We start from the raw sequence: 17,163 nt of genomic DNA, 5'->3' as shown, positions 1-17,163 counted from the left end.
CAGGGCCTTCTCCTGTTCTGCCCCCAAGCTCTGGAACTCTGTGCCCAAGGATATCAGAGAGTCACCTTCTCTAAACCCCTTCAAATCCAGACTCTAAACCCTCTTCTTTAGAAAAGCCTTTACTGAACTGGTTCCATTCTTCACCCCTCTGCTTTTCTTAGTACCACCATCCACGGTCTCCTCTATATATTGTAATTGTATTTTTATTTATTGTTGTTGTCATTCTGTAAAGAGCTTTGAGAAGCCTCCTTTTAAGGTGCTATCCCCATGTACCCCATGTATTAAGAAGACCCCACTATTCCAGTATATTACCTGTAGTGTTATATTCAAAAAAATCATAAAAAATAAAGAACACTTTCACAACCCAAAGCAAGGTTGTATAAGGTGAGGGGGCTGTCTGGTGTGTGAAACACTTGGTTGTAGCATTGTGAATGTTGTGCTTCAAATGCTATTGAGTCATGAAGAGGACCTCCCTATCCCAGTGTATTGCATGTCTAATCGGTGCCGTATTGAAAAAATCATTAAAAAAAACTGAAAGAGGTTTCACAACCCAAAGCAAGGCTGGGGAAGGTCAGAGGACCTGCTTAGTGTGTAAAACACTTACCTGCAGCATTGTGGGTGCTGTGGTTTAAATGCTATTGGCTTGTAAACAGCATCCCCCTATCCTAGTGCACAGTGCCACATTCAATAAAACCAGGAGAAAAAGAGATTCACAACCCAAAGCTCTGCCAGTCTTCTGTGTAAACAATCATAGACTTCATGATTTGAACATCATGGGTGCTGTTTTTAAAAAGCTGTTGAGTAAAGAATAGGAATTTTCCTGCAGAATGAAAACAGGAAATAAAGAAAGGGTTTCAGAAATAAAATAAAGCTTTATTCCCATGCTGACAGTCTGGGTAATTGGAAACTGCTGTTCTGCTTCCTATGGTCATATATGGGTTTTTCGCATGAAACTCTGTTGAGCAGTATTTCTGCGTTGTGAACATGGTATACAGCGGTCCCCCAGTGTTCCAGATGGTGCGTAATTGCGCATCAATCAAAACCCCAAGTGTCAGAAAAGAATAATTAGCTCACTGATATGTTTATGGAGGGGTTGTGAAAATTTTCAAAGTCGTGGTCTTTAAAATGCATTTGGTTTGAAGGCGTTCTGTGCTATATGATATGTGATATGGACACAAGAATATTCGTGCGTGGAATAAAAAGACAAACTGAAGGCTGTGAGAACATTCACAATGTACTTTATACACAGAGCAATTGTATACTGTATACAAAGCAATTGTTTCATAAAAACGCTACAGGCGTGCCAAAATCGTTTTCGAGCTTCAAGCTAACTTTACCCCGGTCAAAGTGATGAAGACACAGACATTCAATGAAAACAAATTTGATTCACTCAAGGCTCCGCTCTTTTGTTGTGATGTCATTTTAATTAATGTTAGCTGTGATTAGGTATCGTTTTTGTCTCTTTTAACTTAAGAGTTAAAGAGTTTAAGAGTCTGCTCCTTTCTTCCTGGTATAGAAATAACATGTTCCATGTTTACAACCACCACTATAAATTATTTGTTCAGCTCTAATGCCTGTCTGCCTTGACAAGGCATCTCAAAATGACATATTAAATAAGAACACAATCCTTCCGGTTACCATTCCTGTGGTTGGAGCGTTGTTTCGCCCTTTTTCGTTCTTCTACAATATTTACAGACAGGGCTTTATCACTGGGGTTGTACAGAACAAGTGTGCATCGGTCCATGAAAATCATCAGTACTGCTGTTGTTCTTTGCGTAGTTTAATCAAGAGCACTTAAAAGATGCAAAAAGCTTTCAAATAAAACAGAACTGAAAGACAGTAGAGTAAGGAGGTAAATAAGCACTCCCCCGTCGAGGAATTAACCACCGTCGCCTGTGTGAGTGGATATAAAAATAACTGATTCGTTTTTGCCCAGTCTCTGGAAGCTTCAATGCGATTATTTTTCCTTCCTTATTTCTTCATTCCCATGAATTTACTCTGTAGTAGGGGAAACGCGAAAGTGGGAAATTGCAGACATTCTCCGTGAATACATACCACTGGGGATGTAGCTCAGTGGTAGAGCGCATGCTTTGCATGTATGAGGTCCTGGGTTCAATCCCTGGCATCTCTGCATGCTTTATATTATTGTGCTCACATCGCAATCTTCTGTTGAGTGAGAACTCTTTGCTCATGTTCATAAAGATCCAGGTTTACACAATTAAGTTCAGTCACACACGAAGTGCTACAGTGTTGCTCTGCTGTTTTAAATGTAACTCCAAAGCATTTAGTACTGTTAACTACAACAAATGATTTGAACTAATTTAACGTCATATTCAGGAAATCCAGAGAACGTCTCTACACTTGTAGTGGCTGTTGAAGAAATCACCTGTTAAATCTCACCCGGGATTTCTTGAGAAATCATTCAGCGAGTGAGTCCTCCCTCTGGACTCCGCACTAAACTGAAAGCTGCGCGAATTCCTCACTGCGTGTCCTGTACTGTTACAGGTGCTCTCGTGTAGATGTGGAGCACAGCCATAAGGACACTTTGAACTTTTTCTGTATGTGAAGGAAAAAGCAAAAAAGTAATGAATAGTATTAATCGTATAAAATATCCATGGTACAACTCGAGAAAGTACTGAAGGACTAAACAACGACTTTTGATGATTACAAGAGATTCAAGAAATACAACCGTCCGCACACGGGCTTGGATCCTGAATGCTTAAGTTAAGACAAAGCGAAGGATACGAACTGTAAACTCTCTTCACGTCTTACAGTTTATGAAATAAAACAATTTCTTACTTTCTTAAAAATTTCTTACTGCTGATAGACGATTTATTGCATTTTAACAAAATCACAATTACAAACATTTTGGGTTAAATTGTTATTCACACACTCTAACGAAGATAAACGTTAGTGTCTTCCGGTGTGTGAGCCCGTTTCTAATAAGAATAAAAAATAAGTTATATACATTGAATAGTTCTACTTTTTATACTTACATAGTCTTATTGATATTTCAGTTAAATATTTTCTTCTGTAGTAATACTAGTCTCGATTTACAATTTTTGGACATGGTGCATCTTAAATAATTTTGATATTAGTTTCGGTTTTGGAAAATTGCACCCAGAAGCTACCAAAACTGGTAATGTTCACAAGATGTGTAATGCAATAGCAGCCTTCTGGGTGGAAAACAAAAAGTATTTCTTGGTATGAATCCTAGCTCATTTATAGGCGGCATTCTAGAACTTCTCGCTTCAGAAATCCTGTCAACGCATCGTACATTTCTACTCCATCAATATCAGCAGTGTTATCACTACCAAACGCTAAGAATAGATCCTGGCAATACTTCATGAGATCTTCTTTGGAAAATTGTTTATTTTATTTTAAAACATATTTTCAATACCATCCCAAAAGTCGAAGGTTTCAATTGCATGCAACTGATGAGATCTCTCTTCGATGGAAGTTATAAGTACATCCAAAACATGTTTCTTGTGGATCCAGAAGAGGATCATTATGAGGCTCAAAACATGCCTGTCTCTTCTTTTTTTGAGGATGAATTGATTATTGAGGTGTAATCATTGGTTCAAAACCCAAATCATCTGGTATCGCTGTTGTTTCTTTGATAGTTTATTCAAATCCTTCAATTGATCTTTGATATTGAGGGATAATATCATACAAATTGTGGTTTTCTTTTAATCACCAATTTTATTAAAATGTCACCTTCTTTTACAGATGTCTTGCATTTATCACAAGATATAACAGTTCCCTTGCGTCCTCAGGTAAAATGTTTTAAAACGTACAACAGAAGTACAATTTACTAAACAGCATTTATGGTTACATGTATATTAAAATGAAGGTACATATACCAAGATATTAAAATACAATTGTAAAGATTTGTGAAGTTTTCCACCAAATCTGCACTGTAATTTTGAAGTATTATAGCTGAGAATGCAAGGTGAGTATGAAGATCAAATTCTAATTAATTTCTTGGAAGCTGCTGATGTTGGTCATTATTGAGCATTCCAAATCATATTCACTTAAGTACTAAATTGATTACTTCTTGTAGCTTGAAACGTGCACAATATTTGCATTTCTTGCAAATATCAAGATGTTTTAGGTGTCACTGAGAACAATAATCGAGTTTGAGCAGATATTATGCTTACATGGGAATCACAAGACGTGCTCCTCTAGGTGGGCTTGAACTACCAATCTTCCGCTTAAGAGAAAGAGTAACAAGAACCAATGTTTTGCCAAGTAATTTGAAGACCTAGATAAAGAAACGTGGTGCAGAATGAAGAAGCACGGACAGGGTTTGAACTCTCATAGCCCAGATGTCCACCTACTATACGATGTTAATGGAGGCATACATGTTTCCATGGGATATTTACTCCTGCTCCCAAACCAATATGCTGCAGCGATATCTGATGATGATACTGTCACTGGTTGTGAGCCATGTGTTTCAGCTGTCAGCCTACTATACCATGTTCAACCAACGCTAGTAATATTACTGTTGTAGTAGAGGAGCAAGAGAGGTGCAGTCAGTAGAGCTGGTGACCCTTAAGTTCAGAATTGTGGATTCAAGGTTTGTTTGTGTCCTTTCTGATCCCTCTATTCTTTTAGTAGGACAGTGCAAGCAAGACGTGATAGCATACAGTGACAACCCAATGTCTTATGTGCTTTGTGTAATTCAGCTTTCTTACCACTTTGGGGCTCGATTCAGATATCGTTGTTAAAGCAAGGGGCGAGCAAAGGCTTTCCTAAATCAAGGTTGGTGTGCTCACAAGTAAATATAAACACTTGAGCGTTTACTGTTTGAAGACCGCACTTTGTCAAAATACTGCTGTTTCTTAATTTCACATTATGGTATTTAGACAGGCAAAGTAGTGTAGCCCTTGTGCAACTTTGATTAGCGTTTGTTATTCGGTTTTGAGGTTTGAGGAGCGTAATGCAAATCGAGCTTGCGAATAGAAAATGAAACAGGAATCATTTCTTGGGCTAAGAAATCCAAGAAACATGGAAACCCGTGGATTTTAACAGTACGGAACACTCACAAATCACGGTGTTGCTGCTTTTATATTTCGGTCTTTGACTTTTGAATACATACCTTACCGGAAATCTTTCTTCACTTACAGACAGCTCAAAAAGTTCTTAAGGCAGAAATCGGACCCCATCTAAAAGTTCCTTTCTGCTAATCACATTTAAGTATTGACGAAGCATTTTCCTGCCCATCATGTTCTTGAAAAGTGGTTTCTCTGTTTTCCTCCTATTGTCATTGTCAGCACAATAAGACAGGAACAATGCACAAAAAATAAAAAAAGTAGCTGTCAGAGTGGGATTTAATCCCATGTTTCCATTCAGAGACCAGAACACCCAACCAAGATGGAAGACATCAGTTCTCAAGTCTGACACCTTAGACCCCTCAGCCATCCTGACAAGCAATGACAAAACCTGTGCTGAATTCACCAGTAGTTCACTAAACTGAGTTTCTTCCTTGAACAGATTTGCTTGTCTACAGAGTAAATTGCAAAGTCCAGGTGTGCAAAGCTCATGGAGACTTATTCACAAACTCTACTGCTGTAATAAATGCAAAAGGATCTTCCACAAAGTATTGGTTGGGGGGGGTTCACACTTATGCAACCAGGGTGTTGTAGGTTTATTAGTTTCAATTATTTTTCCAAAAATTTTCTCTTGAATTTTATTGGTTGCAAGGTCACATTAAGGATGGAAAGACATCTGACATGATTTATCTTGATTTCTGGGTTAACATCACAAAAACCTGCAATTTCAATAAAGGTGTGTAGACTTTTTATATCCACTGTACAGTCACTTCCTTTGTTAAGCGCCATGGGGCAACCTGGTTATTGTGAAAGGCGCTATATAAAAATTAATTTAATTTAATTTAATTAATCCAGAGCATCAAGGCACTTTACAAAACATGCATAGGAAAGTAGAGTATAAATGTGTAAAACCGTAGTTTCTGAAGTAACTGCTTGGATAATCCAACTGCCACTGTTGTTACTGCTTCTGCTGCTAATACTACTACTGTTACTACTACTACCACCATGACTTCAGATTCTTATACTAATTCTGATACTAATACCCCTGCTACTACTACTGCTGTCATTACTAGTAATAGTGATAAAACAGGGCACTCACAGATCTGTGGATGTGGGTCTGGACTCTAGAAAGTGGTTCCATTCGCAAACAGCTCTGGACCTCAAGACCTGTTGATGGATCACTTCTGTCAGACACACCAGTGGAGCCCAAGTCCACCTACACACACACTCACACACACTGACAGATATACACCCACACACTCACACACATTATCACACACTGACAGACACACATCCAAACACTCACACACAGACACTACACAGACTCACAGACACACACATATACACTACGAATACTTATAGACACACATCCACACACTCACAAACACAAATTCACACACTGACAGACACCACACACTCCTCACAAACACCACACACTCACAAACACATACGCTCATAACTACAAATACACTATAAATAACACTAATACAAATACCAATTATATCGCAACAGTAACACTATCACTAAGACTTACACTATCATCATCACCAACACTGACACAAAATACTACTACACTTATAATACTAATAATAACAGTAATGCTATCAATAAAACTAACATGACTACTAGTGTAAATAATCTAACCTTATCTATATAATTATCACTAATATTAACAGGAATACTAGCATTAAAAGAATCAGTAGCACTCATTAATACTCACATGAACACTAGCATTAATGTTAAAACTACTGATTGTACTCACACTAATATTAACATGAAGACAATATTAGTATTAGTTGCTATCCGTGACGTCACACCGCTCTTTGTGACGAAGGCGAGACACCTAGCGGTGCACAGTGACGTGGCGCCTGTCGCCGTGGTTACCATTCTTATGATTTGTAAACAGTGGAAAAATACATTTAAGCTTTACTTACACAAATTTATCAACTTGGAATATAGTTTTTAAGAATTTATCAACTTGGAATATAATTTTTAAGCTCTAGCATACAATTCCTAAACAATCATTTGAATAATAATTATTTAATTTCGGATTGAACATTATTAACACTAAAGGCGCTATTGTAATTGATCGATACAGGCTTTATTGACTGTTTTCTAGATATTTAAAACAGGGTCAAAACGGGAAAAGAATTAGTACTCACCAATCAGTGAAGTTAATCGATTATTCTACGGTTCTTCAGTTGAATTAATTGGTTGTCGATAGATAAGTGATCAATAAGTCTCATCCGTGCGCTCCGCGCGCCTTCCGCGGTCTCGCTCTCTGATCCCGGCGCTCTGGCTGGTGTCTGTGACGTCACAGCGCTCTTTCTGACAGAGCAGAGAGCGCGTCTCCGCTGGACGAGACTCCTGTCCGGAGACCGGGGGGCTTTTTTTACAGATATAACATCACCAAAAATAAAGGCGATTCATAACAGCTGGAAATGGAGAGCGACAAAACCGAGGAATAAAATTTATGAAACAAAAAAAATAGTTTACTTCGCAGACTAATGCGTTGTATAGCATACTCCCGTAGAGCAGAAGAGAAAGGGCACAAGTCCCTGTAATAAGCGTTTTTAAGCGTTTTACACGAATCTCCACAGAACAGAAGCCAGGAGGATCAGACTCCTGATCCTGGAGGTTGAAGAGCATCTCCTGGTTTTATTTCCACTCGAGCTCTCAGTTCCTCAGCCAGTTTGATGATTTAATTAACTGTATAACTGTTATCAGACTCTGTTTAACTGTATATTTATAGGACTCTCCGTGAGAGACGTGTGGGAGACGCTGTATCCCAGGGCTGGTGTGGAATAACACACAGACAGGTCTTCTGTGTGATCTGAGTCCCACTGCTCAGAGCTACAGACTGGTCAACTGGTCACTATTGTAGACAAGACCATCAGTCTGCTGCTGCTGCTGCTAATCATATTACACTTATAAGAGTAGCAATACTGCTGTTCATTAAATCAGTAAAAATAATAATAATAGATAAACACATATTGCTCAATTTTCAGTAAAACACTTCTGACACTAAGAGGCTGTGAGGAAGGAGAAAAGGGGGAGATGTGACCTGAGTCCAGGCTGTTCTGTCTGATATTATTCATGGAGCAGCACTGATTGTCTGAATGTCCTCTGGTTCTGAATTGTCGGGATAAAGAGAAGGATGGAGATGAGCTTCTGTCTGTTCAGGAGGGAGGAGTTTGGGTAAAGTACTGAGGGACTCAGAGCTCTGTGTGTGAATCTGAGCTGTGAATCTGACAGAGAGGAGAAAATATTTTTGTTTTATTCTGCCTCTGAGAAGTCTTTTCCTTTGCCAAGCAATGTAACATACCCTTCAGATACTCTGCACAGACTGTCAGAGTGAGAGAAGAGGAGAGAGAGATGGACAGATAAGAGCACACACAGCGAGAGAGACAGGATGGGAGAGAGAGAGGAGAAAGAGCAGGAAGACAGTGCAGGTGTTCAACCACACTGACCACAGGAGACAGGAGGCTTTTCTCAGCTGCTGAGGAGCTCAGTGCTCATGGCCACTCAGGGTAAGAGGCTCTGGCAGCAGTCAGGTCTGAGAGCTTCTCCTCATACTGACACTGGGGCTCTGAGAGTCAGCCTCCATTCTGACAGGAACAGCCCCTCCTGTTCAGCCCTGAGAGACACACTGAGAGAGCTGTGTGGGGAGAGGACCTGTCACCCTGTAGAGCTCTGAACACTGGACTCTCCTGTGTCTCCCTGTGCAGCACTGGAGCTCTGAATACTGTCTCCCTGTACAGCTCAGCTCTCAGCTGCCTCATCACACTGACACCCACAGCCTCACAGTACAGCCTGGCTTCCTGTGCTGGAAGAGCTCGGAGGAGCAAAAACCACAGTCTCACTGCAGGGTCTGACCTGAGGCTCCAGTACAGCTCTGCCTTAAATCACCGCTGTATTAACCATTAACAAAAATTATGATTTTTTTTTATTTCATAATTTTGTTGCTTTTTCAAATTTGAAACTGACTCCTGCTCTGTGGCTCCTGCTGCTGCAGCTATTATGGTGAAGCTGTAACACAAGAACTCTGCTATATTGAACAGGAGAGTTTAAATACAGCATAACTGCTAATACTACTACTGCTATCACAACTGCTGCTGCCACTGATACTACTGCTACTACTAATATTTTACTGCTGCTCCTACTGCTGCTCCTACTACCCATAATGATAAGGAAGAGGATGTGAGCTGTGCCCTCACACTGTTCAGACTGGTGGTGTATCAGTGTATCAGTATCAGTTCAGCTCCACTGTGCTGTTAGAGAGTCTCAGTCATGCAGTTGGCTCCACACAGAGAGACACTGGGGCCACAGCTGGAGGGGTTGGAACATCTCTGTGGACTGGAGCTGCGCAGAGACAGACACAGGGTCTGAGGGACTCAACTGGAAGAGCTGCTGTCCACCAGGCTAAGTACAGAGGGGACAATCACTGTTGAGCTTTTCTTTCTTTTTCATTTAAATTATTGATCACAGTCACAGGACAGCCAGTTCTTATTCAGTCCACCTTGTCTCTGTATTCCTGTGCTGACCTGAGTGACCTCACTGCCACCTTGAGCACAGGCTCTCCTCACACTGCCCTTGACCATGACCAGAAGACATTACTGTCTGGAGACACAACAACTCTGTGAGTCACTGCAGGACACCAGTCATTGGACACTGCCTTACACAGACAGCAAGACAGGACCATATTCAGGACACCAGTCACTGGACACTGCCTTACACAGACAGCAAGACAGGACCATATTCAGGACACCAGTCACTGGACACTGCCTTACACAGACAGAAAGACAGGACCACGTTCTAGACACTTCCTGATACAGACAGCAAGAATTACAGGACCATATATACATAATAATTATCTTGATACTGATTTAAAAATTTAATACTTGTCTACAATTTTTTTAGTTTAATATCTGATCTCTTCCTGCCCCTGTAGCACCTGCGGCCCTGCTGTCTGTATCTGTATCTGTGTTTCCTCCAGTGAGACACAGAGCTGCTCCTGTCTCTCCTCTCCTCCGCGCTGCTGGGAGTGTCTTCAGGGAGAGGAAACAGTGATGTGTCTCTGATATATATGGAGAAGACTGAAAGGGCCCTGTGTGATTGGCCGTCCCGCCTGTGTGAGAGGTTCCTGCTGTCAGTCCGAAAAGGCAGTGCTGTGTGTGATTGGCGGGGCGGGAGGCTGTGTTGTTACTGGGGGTCTGGGGTGCGGAGCAGCAGCCCTGTTGCCCTGTGGGCTCAGGGGTGAAGACAGGGGTCTCAGCTGCGCTCTGTCCTGATGACAATGGAGAGCTGCCTGTCCATCTTCTCTCTCCCTGTCCTGGTGCTGCACAGCTCAGCCAGTAAGTGACCAGTCTTCTCCTGTCCAGACAGACAGACAACAACTGGAATTAAATTAAGTAAAGTTTTGATGGAAATGGAGCAATAAGTGGGTTAAACAATTTTTAAATGTTTAATTTACATTCAGCTTTGTGGGTATTCATCAAAAATATTATAACTGTATTTTATCTTGGTCTGTAAGTAAGGAAATATAATTAGCTGTGTCTAAATATAATTAGTTGCTTTTAATTTGTATTGGATTTTTTAAAAATATTCTTAAGATTTCTAAACATTATATAATAATAATGTTATAGATGGATACAGCAGAAGCTGGCCATTATCACCCTCTATTGATAATTTGTGAAAACATGGAGTGTATAAAATCTTTAAAAAGTTATTTAACTTACTCGTTACTGTAATAATCAACTTTATATATAAGTGATAATTTGAGTGATATGCTGTGACATGTGAAAAAGTCTTCATTTACTCGAAAACAAAAAAAGTGTGAGCAATAAAAAATGTCTCTAGAATAATATCATATTATACAGGATGATTCAGAAATACCCTGGGTTGTTTATTGTTTTATTGTGTTCAATTCTGACTCCTCTGTATTGTCTTATTACAGACTGGTGCATTAATAGAGATACACGTGTTTTTAGTGTATCTCTAATTAAATAGTCAATTATTATTGAGACTGATATTAAATTATTACAGACTGATGTATTAATAGATATACAGTAAATGTGTTATTACCACCTAAAGTGTTTATGCTAGAGAATTAAGACTGGAGTTTTAATGCTGCCATTATATCTTTGGTGTATTCAGACAGTCCAGGTTTCTATCGTTAAGCTGTGTGATATTCAGTTGCTGTGAAAACAAGTAGTTCCTCTAGGTGTTATAAGAATATGTGTTCCAATATGATAGGAAGTTATGAATGTGAATTCTTCATTTTAAAGACGTACAATTACATTTTGAAAATGTAAAACATTTTCAGTCATAGGACAATTAGCTCTTGTATTTTTATAGTGGAAAATAAAATTTGTATACTGTATGTATAACCTGGTTCATAAAGACCAGGTTTGCTTGTTTTCACATTGAAAAGCACAGGCTGATAAAAGTTACATTCATTATTGGTTTATAAGCTATAAAATGAAAAATATTAACAAAATTGTGGAAATTCTTAGTATTATAGGTGTATTATTATTAACTGGGGTCTCATCAGAAACTGAGGTGTAACATTAATAATTTAACAACTACAAGACATTGTGGCATTACAGGAAGAATTAAAAAATGGTAGTTGTGTTTTGTGTTTATACAGTATTTGTCTATTATTTAACAGCTAAATAATTTAATTTTAGGTGTTTTTAGGTTAGTTATCTAATGACAGGGTTTTTTGTGAATTGTGAAGTTTTAATAAGAATGCTTTATTGTTTTTGACTACATTCGAAATCTGAAATTATTATCAAATGCAATTACATAAGTATGAGTAATACAAATTAAATATTTAATTACATGTTATCATACAAATGCAATATTTAAAAATTAATTCGTAATCACAGGACTCAAGTTTAGATTTTTGAGCAGTTGCTCAGGACAACATCACAATAAATGTATCTGTGCCTATATGTTAAACCTGTCTGGTATTTTTGAAAAATGTTGTTCTTTAATATAATTTAATCCGATGACCATGTGTTAAGTTTAGATGTTGGCAGGTAAAGACTAGAAAATCATTGTCAACAATTCACATACAGACAATGGGAATATACACCTCACACACATTTCAGCACAACATGTGAAGTACCTGTCAGCCTCTGACCACTGTTGTGACCACAGGTCCCACTAACACAGAAACACTGGTCCCAGGACTTGGAATCCACAGAGTTAGTACAGTGTCCAGTACAGTGACCACAGTCTCCTGGAACCCAGGACCAGCCATCTGAGGTTCTACTGTCATTACAGCCACTGCCCACCGTAGTGACCACAGCATGCAGAAGTGCTTTTCTGTTTAATTTAAAACTCAGCTTTATGGATATTCCTTAAAATTATAATTGATTTTCTTCTGGTGCTATAAATAAGGAAAAATAATAAACAATTTGCAGTATTAACAAGAATTTCACCTCGACAATTAATCATAATATTAATTCAGCTTATATGTTTTTTAAACTATTTTTTATTAATGCTGTATTAATAGTTTTATATGCAGTTATACACTATTACACACAACACAGTCTAAGGATAATGTTTTTTTAAGTACTAACATATAATTATTATAACTATTAATATTGTAGATATTTAGCAACCTTATCACAAATGTTGTACAACTTGACAATCCCTTATCTATTACCATAAAAATTAAAATACCAAATTTTGGTTGTAATTTGGGTCATGTGCTAGGACTTGTGGAATTTTTCCCATTTGCTAACAAAAAGGAATACAAATGTTTTAACAATAATACAACGTCTTCAAAATATTTACCAGGGGTTGTTTATTTCATTGTGCTCAATTCTGCCCTCTCTAACAGGTATAATAACAGACTAGTGTATTAACAGAGATCAGTGTGTTTTTAAACACTGTTGTATTGATCGGACTGATATTTTATTTTACACACTGATGAATTAATATGTTTTATTACAGTAATTAACTGATGTGTTATTAAACACTGGAGTATTTTTAGACTAATATTTTAACTGAGATAAGTGTGTTATTAAATACTAGAGTATTATTGAGACTCCAGTATTATTACTATTGACACATTTTGTATTTACTGTATTATTAAAGTAACATTAATAATGATAACATTATAACATTATGGAAATGTTATTAAAAAATAGAGTATTTTGAGAGAAGGTGACAATTTTAGTGCAAAGAACTATTACAGACAGGTGATCAGAGATAAAAGTATATTTAAGGCACGTTTCCGATTAACAAATAATATTAGTAACTATTGCAGGTGAATGTGCTAATACAAATAAGAGTACTGAAGGTAAATGTATTAAAATATTTTTGATCCATGATTATTTTTGAGAATGATTACAGTAGTTTTAGATACTATGGTAATTATATTACAGAAGGATCTAACATTGTAACATGATTGAGGACAAGACATATAGTTGTGTTTATTTGTTATAACAGTCACATTCAGGTGATAGGTATTTGTATTGCAGTGTGTTGTAGTTTTCTGACTTGAATCCATACTGGGTGCTTTTAGACAACAATGTCCAGTTTCAGTAACAGCACAGGAGTCCTGAGGCAAATCTTGTAGTTTTTTCAACTTTAAACAAAACTTTGGGATCTGTTCAGAGGTTAATTCTTGTTCCATGTTTATTCTGCATTTGACTGATACTTCACAGCTAAATGAATTGTTGTTTGTAAGTCTTAGATAACTAATGATAGGGATAATTTTTCTTACATTATGGAATTTAAAAAAAAAAGATTAATAAAAACAACCTGTGCACTGTGATTCTAGAATATATCATTAAGTGCAACTATAATTCAATCTGTGAATTATGTACTAATATCTTGAGAGGTAAAAGCTAAAACACATTGTTCACATATTTATAATGTAAGAATAGCAAAAAAATATATGAATAAAAAGAAGTATTTTAATGAATTGTAGCATATAATGTGTAATGGAAAAAAAATATTTCACACTCCAAACTGAAGGTGATTGAAAATCAAAAAGAACAAATCTAGTTACTGTAAATGTGCCCTGGACAGTAAGTATACACACTTCACGTACAGTCTGGGCTGGGACTGACTCAACAGCAACATTCCCTCGAGCGCTCACCCTGTCATTCAGACTGGGTCAGGACGTCTTTCAATTAAACCTTCAGTCTTTCATTCAGGCTCCCAGTCACACTAATCACCTTTTTATTTGAAACTGTTCAGAACACCGAATCTCCTTCATTAGAGCCAAACCTTGTGAACCTAGCAATCACATTCCTCTCATAGTCAAGTTTATCACTCGGTTATTTTAATTTCTCACTACTCCTGCTCTTCGATCCTGAAATATTTTCTCTGTTTTAATTCTTTCCTTTTCCTCGCTGACTCTCCAGCCTTTCTTTTCTTTATTTCAGCTGGGATACGGGTGTCCCTCTTTATTTTTTCTTTCTGCTCACCTTTTTAATTCAGCCCAGCAGCCTGCATTCGATCTGTTACTCCCTGATCATTCAAACTCTGAAAGAGCTCAAAGTCCTGCTTCTGGGCTTCAATTATATCTCCTGCTGCAGATTTTCCATCTTTCTGCAGCATTACAGTTCACATATTTCAGCATAAGTTGTGAAGCATCCATGTATTAAGAAAATATTTGTATTGATTCTGTTTTGGATTTTATAACTTATTTTCAAAGTAGAATTTTGAAAAGACTTATCAGTGTTTAAATCTCTTACTTGATACAGACATGTGGTCAGTGCCCACTGCTAAGTACATGGGGGGCCTGAGACCCAGATACACCAGATACACCAAACCTGGTTTCAGTGATTCAGCCTTCTGACACCACAGCCACTCTCCATTGTACTGACCACAGCTCCCAGAAACACAGGAGCACAGTCATTACAGCCACTGTCCACTATACTGACCACAGCTTCCAGAAACACAGGAGCACAGTCATTACAGCCACTGTCCACTGTACTGACCACAGCTTCTAGAAACACAGGAACACAGTCATTACACCCACTGACCACTGTACTGACCACAGCTTCCAGAAACACAGGAGCACAGTCATTACAGCCACTGTCCACTGTACTGACCACAGCTTCTAGAAACACAGGAACACAGTCATTACACCCACTGACCACTATACTGACCACAGCTTCCAGAAACCCAGAACACCGTCATTACAGCCACTGTCCACTGTACTGACCACAGCTCCCAGAAACCCAGGAACACAGTCATTACACCCACTGACCACTTTACTGACCACAGCTTCTAGAAACACAGGAACAGCGTCATTACAGCCACTGTCCACTGTACTGACCACAGCTTCTAAAAACACAGGAACACAGTCATTACACCCACTGACCACTGTACTGACCACAGCTCCCAGAAACCCAGGAACACAGTCATTACACCCACTGACCACTTTACTGACCACAGCTTCTAGAAACACAGGAACAGCGTCATTACAGCCACTGACCACTGTACTGACCACAGCTTCTAGAAACACAGGAACACAGTCATTACAGCAACTGACCAATATACTGACCACAGCTTCTAGAAACTGAAGAACATAGTCCTTACAGCCATTGTCCACTCTACTGACCACAGCTTCCTGAAACACAGGAAGACCATCATTACAGCCAACTGACCACTTCCAGAAACACAGGAGCACAATCATTACAGCCTCTGTACTGACCACAGCTTCCAGAAACACAGGAATGCAGTCATTACAGCCACTGTCTACTCTACTGACCACAACTCCCAGAAACACAGGAACACACTCATTACAGGCACTGTCCACTGTCCTGACCACATTTTCCAGAAACACAGGAACACCGTAATTACAGCTACTGACCACTATACTGACCACAGCTTCCAGAAACACAGGAACACCATCATTACAGCCACTGCCCACTGTACTGACCACAGCTCCCAGAAACACAGGAACACAGTCATTACAACCACTGTCCACTCTACTGACCACAGCTTTAAGAAACACATGAGCACAGTCTTTACAGCTACTGTCCACTGTAGTAACCATAGCAGAACAGCCCTCTGCAGTCACACAGTGATATGGACAGAGAGATTTATAACAGGATCTGGACACAGGTGTGTGGAGGGAGAGGTGAGATGGCTGCTGGTGGACTTCCTGTCACTCCACTGTCTCTTGTTCCCCATGGGAGAGACTAGCAATCCAATCAAACAGGTAAAACAAAATAAAAATTCCAGGTGTATTTCTAAAATGTCTTAATATAAAAATATCCTGTAGACATGGTGATAGGGATTGGTTCTCTCTCTCTGCAGGCAGTGCTGATGTGATGCTGGTGAATGGTGCCAGTCCCTGTGAGGGGACAGTGGAGGTGTATCATGGTGGAAAGTGGGGGACAGTAATTCAAGATGGCTGGGATATCAATGATGCTGCAGTGGTGTGCAGACAGCTGGGCTGTGGATCTGCTGTTTCAGCACCAGGAGGAGCTCACTTCGGACCAGGGTCTGGATCAGTCCTGCTGAGTGGGGTTTCCTGCAGTGGGTCAGAGGCTGCTCTGAGGGACTGTGGAAAACAAGAAGTGAAAAAGATTAGCTATTATCAGGATCATGACTATGATGCTGGAGTGAGGTGTTCAGGTAAGAGACACAGACTCTCTCCAGTCTCCAGCACTGAGGAGAATTAAAACTCCTGCACCAATCTAGAGTCCTTCATCATTTGTCCATCCTCCCATTGCTGCTGCGACAATCTGTGACAGCACCCCTCACAGTCACTGTGTGTCTTTTCTCCTTCTGGATTGTATTTCCTGCAGTGTGTAGAAAACATATTGAAAACTGTCTGAAACCCCCAACCCCACCTGTATGATTCCTGTTAGGTTTTACAATTGATCAATAAAGAGGCCAAAGGACAGTGTTTGATCATAAGGCTATAAATCTACAAATAAATTTACAGTATGTGACCGATAGATCTGTATAAACAAATTTATTCTTGGTCTTGATTTGAAAACTCCAGTTTGTCCTCCTTGTAATTCATCAGGATCATTTTCACTTACAGTTCTGCTGTGTCTCTCTTACTTCTCCCTTTTCTCTATTTAAATTCAGATTCAAAGAGCTGTATTGATCAAAGAAGTACAGC

At 39.0% G+C, this 17,163-nt stretch overlaps 1 protein-coding gene and 1 non-coding gene across 2 annotated transcripts in view; both read left to right on the top strand.

Moving 5' to 3' along the window:
* LOC148825639 (antigen WC1.1-like) overlaps nucleotides 1-17,163 on the top strand; it is a 214,986-nt gene that overhangs the window by 180,627 nt on the left and 17,196 nt on the right. The window contains exon 9 of the mRNA XM_088926333.1: nucleotides 16,660-16,667. Coding sequence (XP_088782459.1) covers nucleotides 16,660-16,667 — 8 coding nt within the window. The remainder of the gene's footprint in view (nucleotides 1-16,659; nucleotides 16,668-17,163) is intronic.
* Nucleotides 2,060-2,131, top strand: trnaa-ugc (transfer RNA alanine (anticodon UGC)). The gene has a single exon. It is a non-coding gene; the product is annotated as a tRNA-Ala (tRNA).

The sequence above is a fragment of the Atractosteus spatula genome, chromosome 10 (assembly GCF_055471065.1).
Source record: "Atractosteus spatula isolate fAtrSpa1 chromosome 10, fAtrSpa1.hap1, whole genome shotgun sequence".
In the NCBI taxonomy this organism is placed as follows: domain Eukaryota; kingdom Metazoa; phylum Chordata; class Actinopteri; order Semionotiformes; family Lepisosteidae; genus Atractosteus; species Atractosteus spatula.
This window is presented reverse-complemented; position numbering and strand designations above follow the sequence as displayed.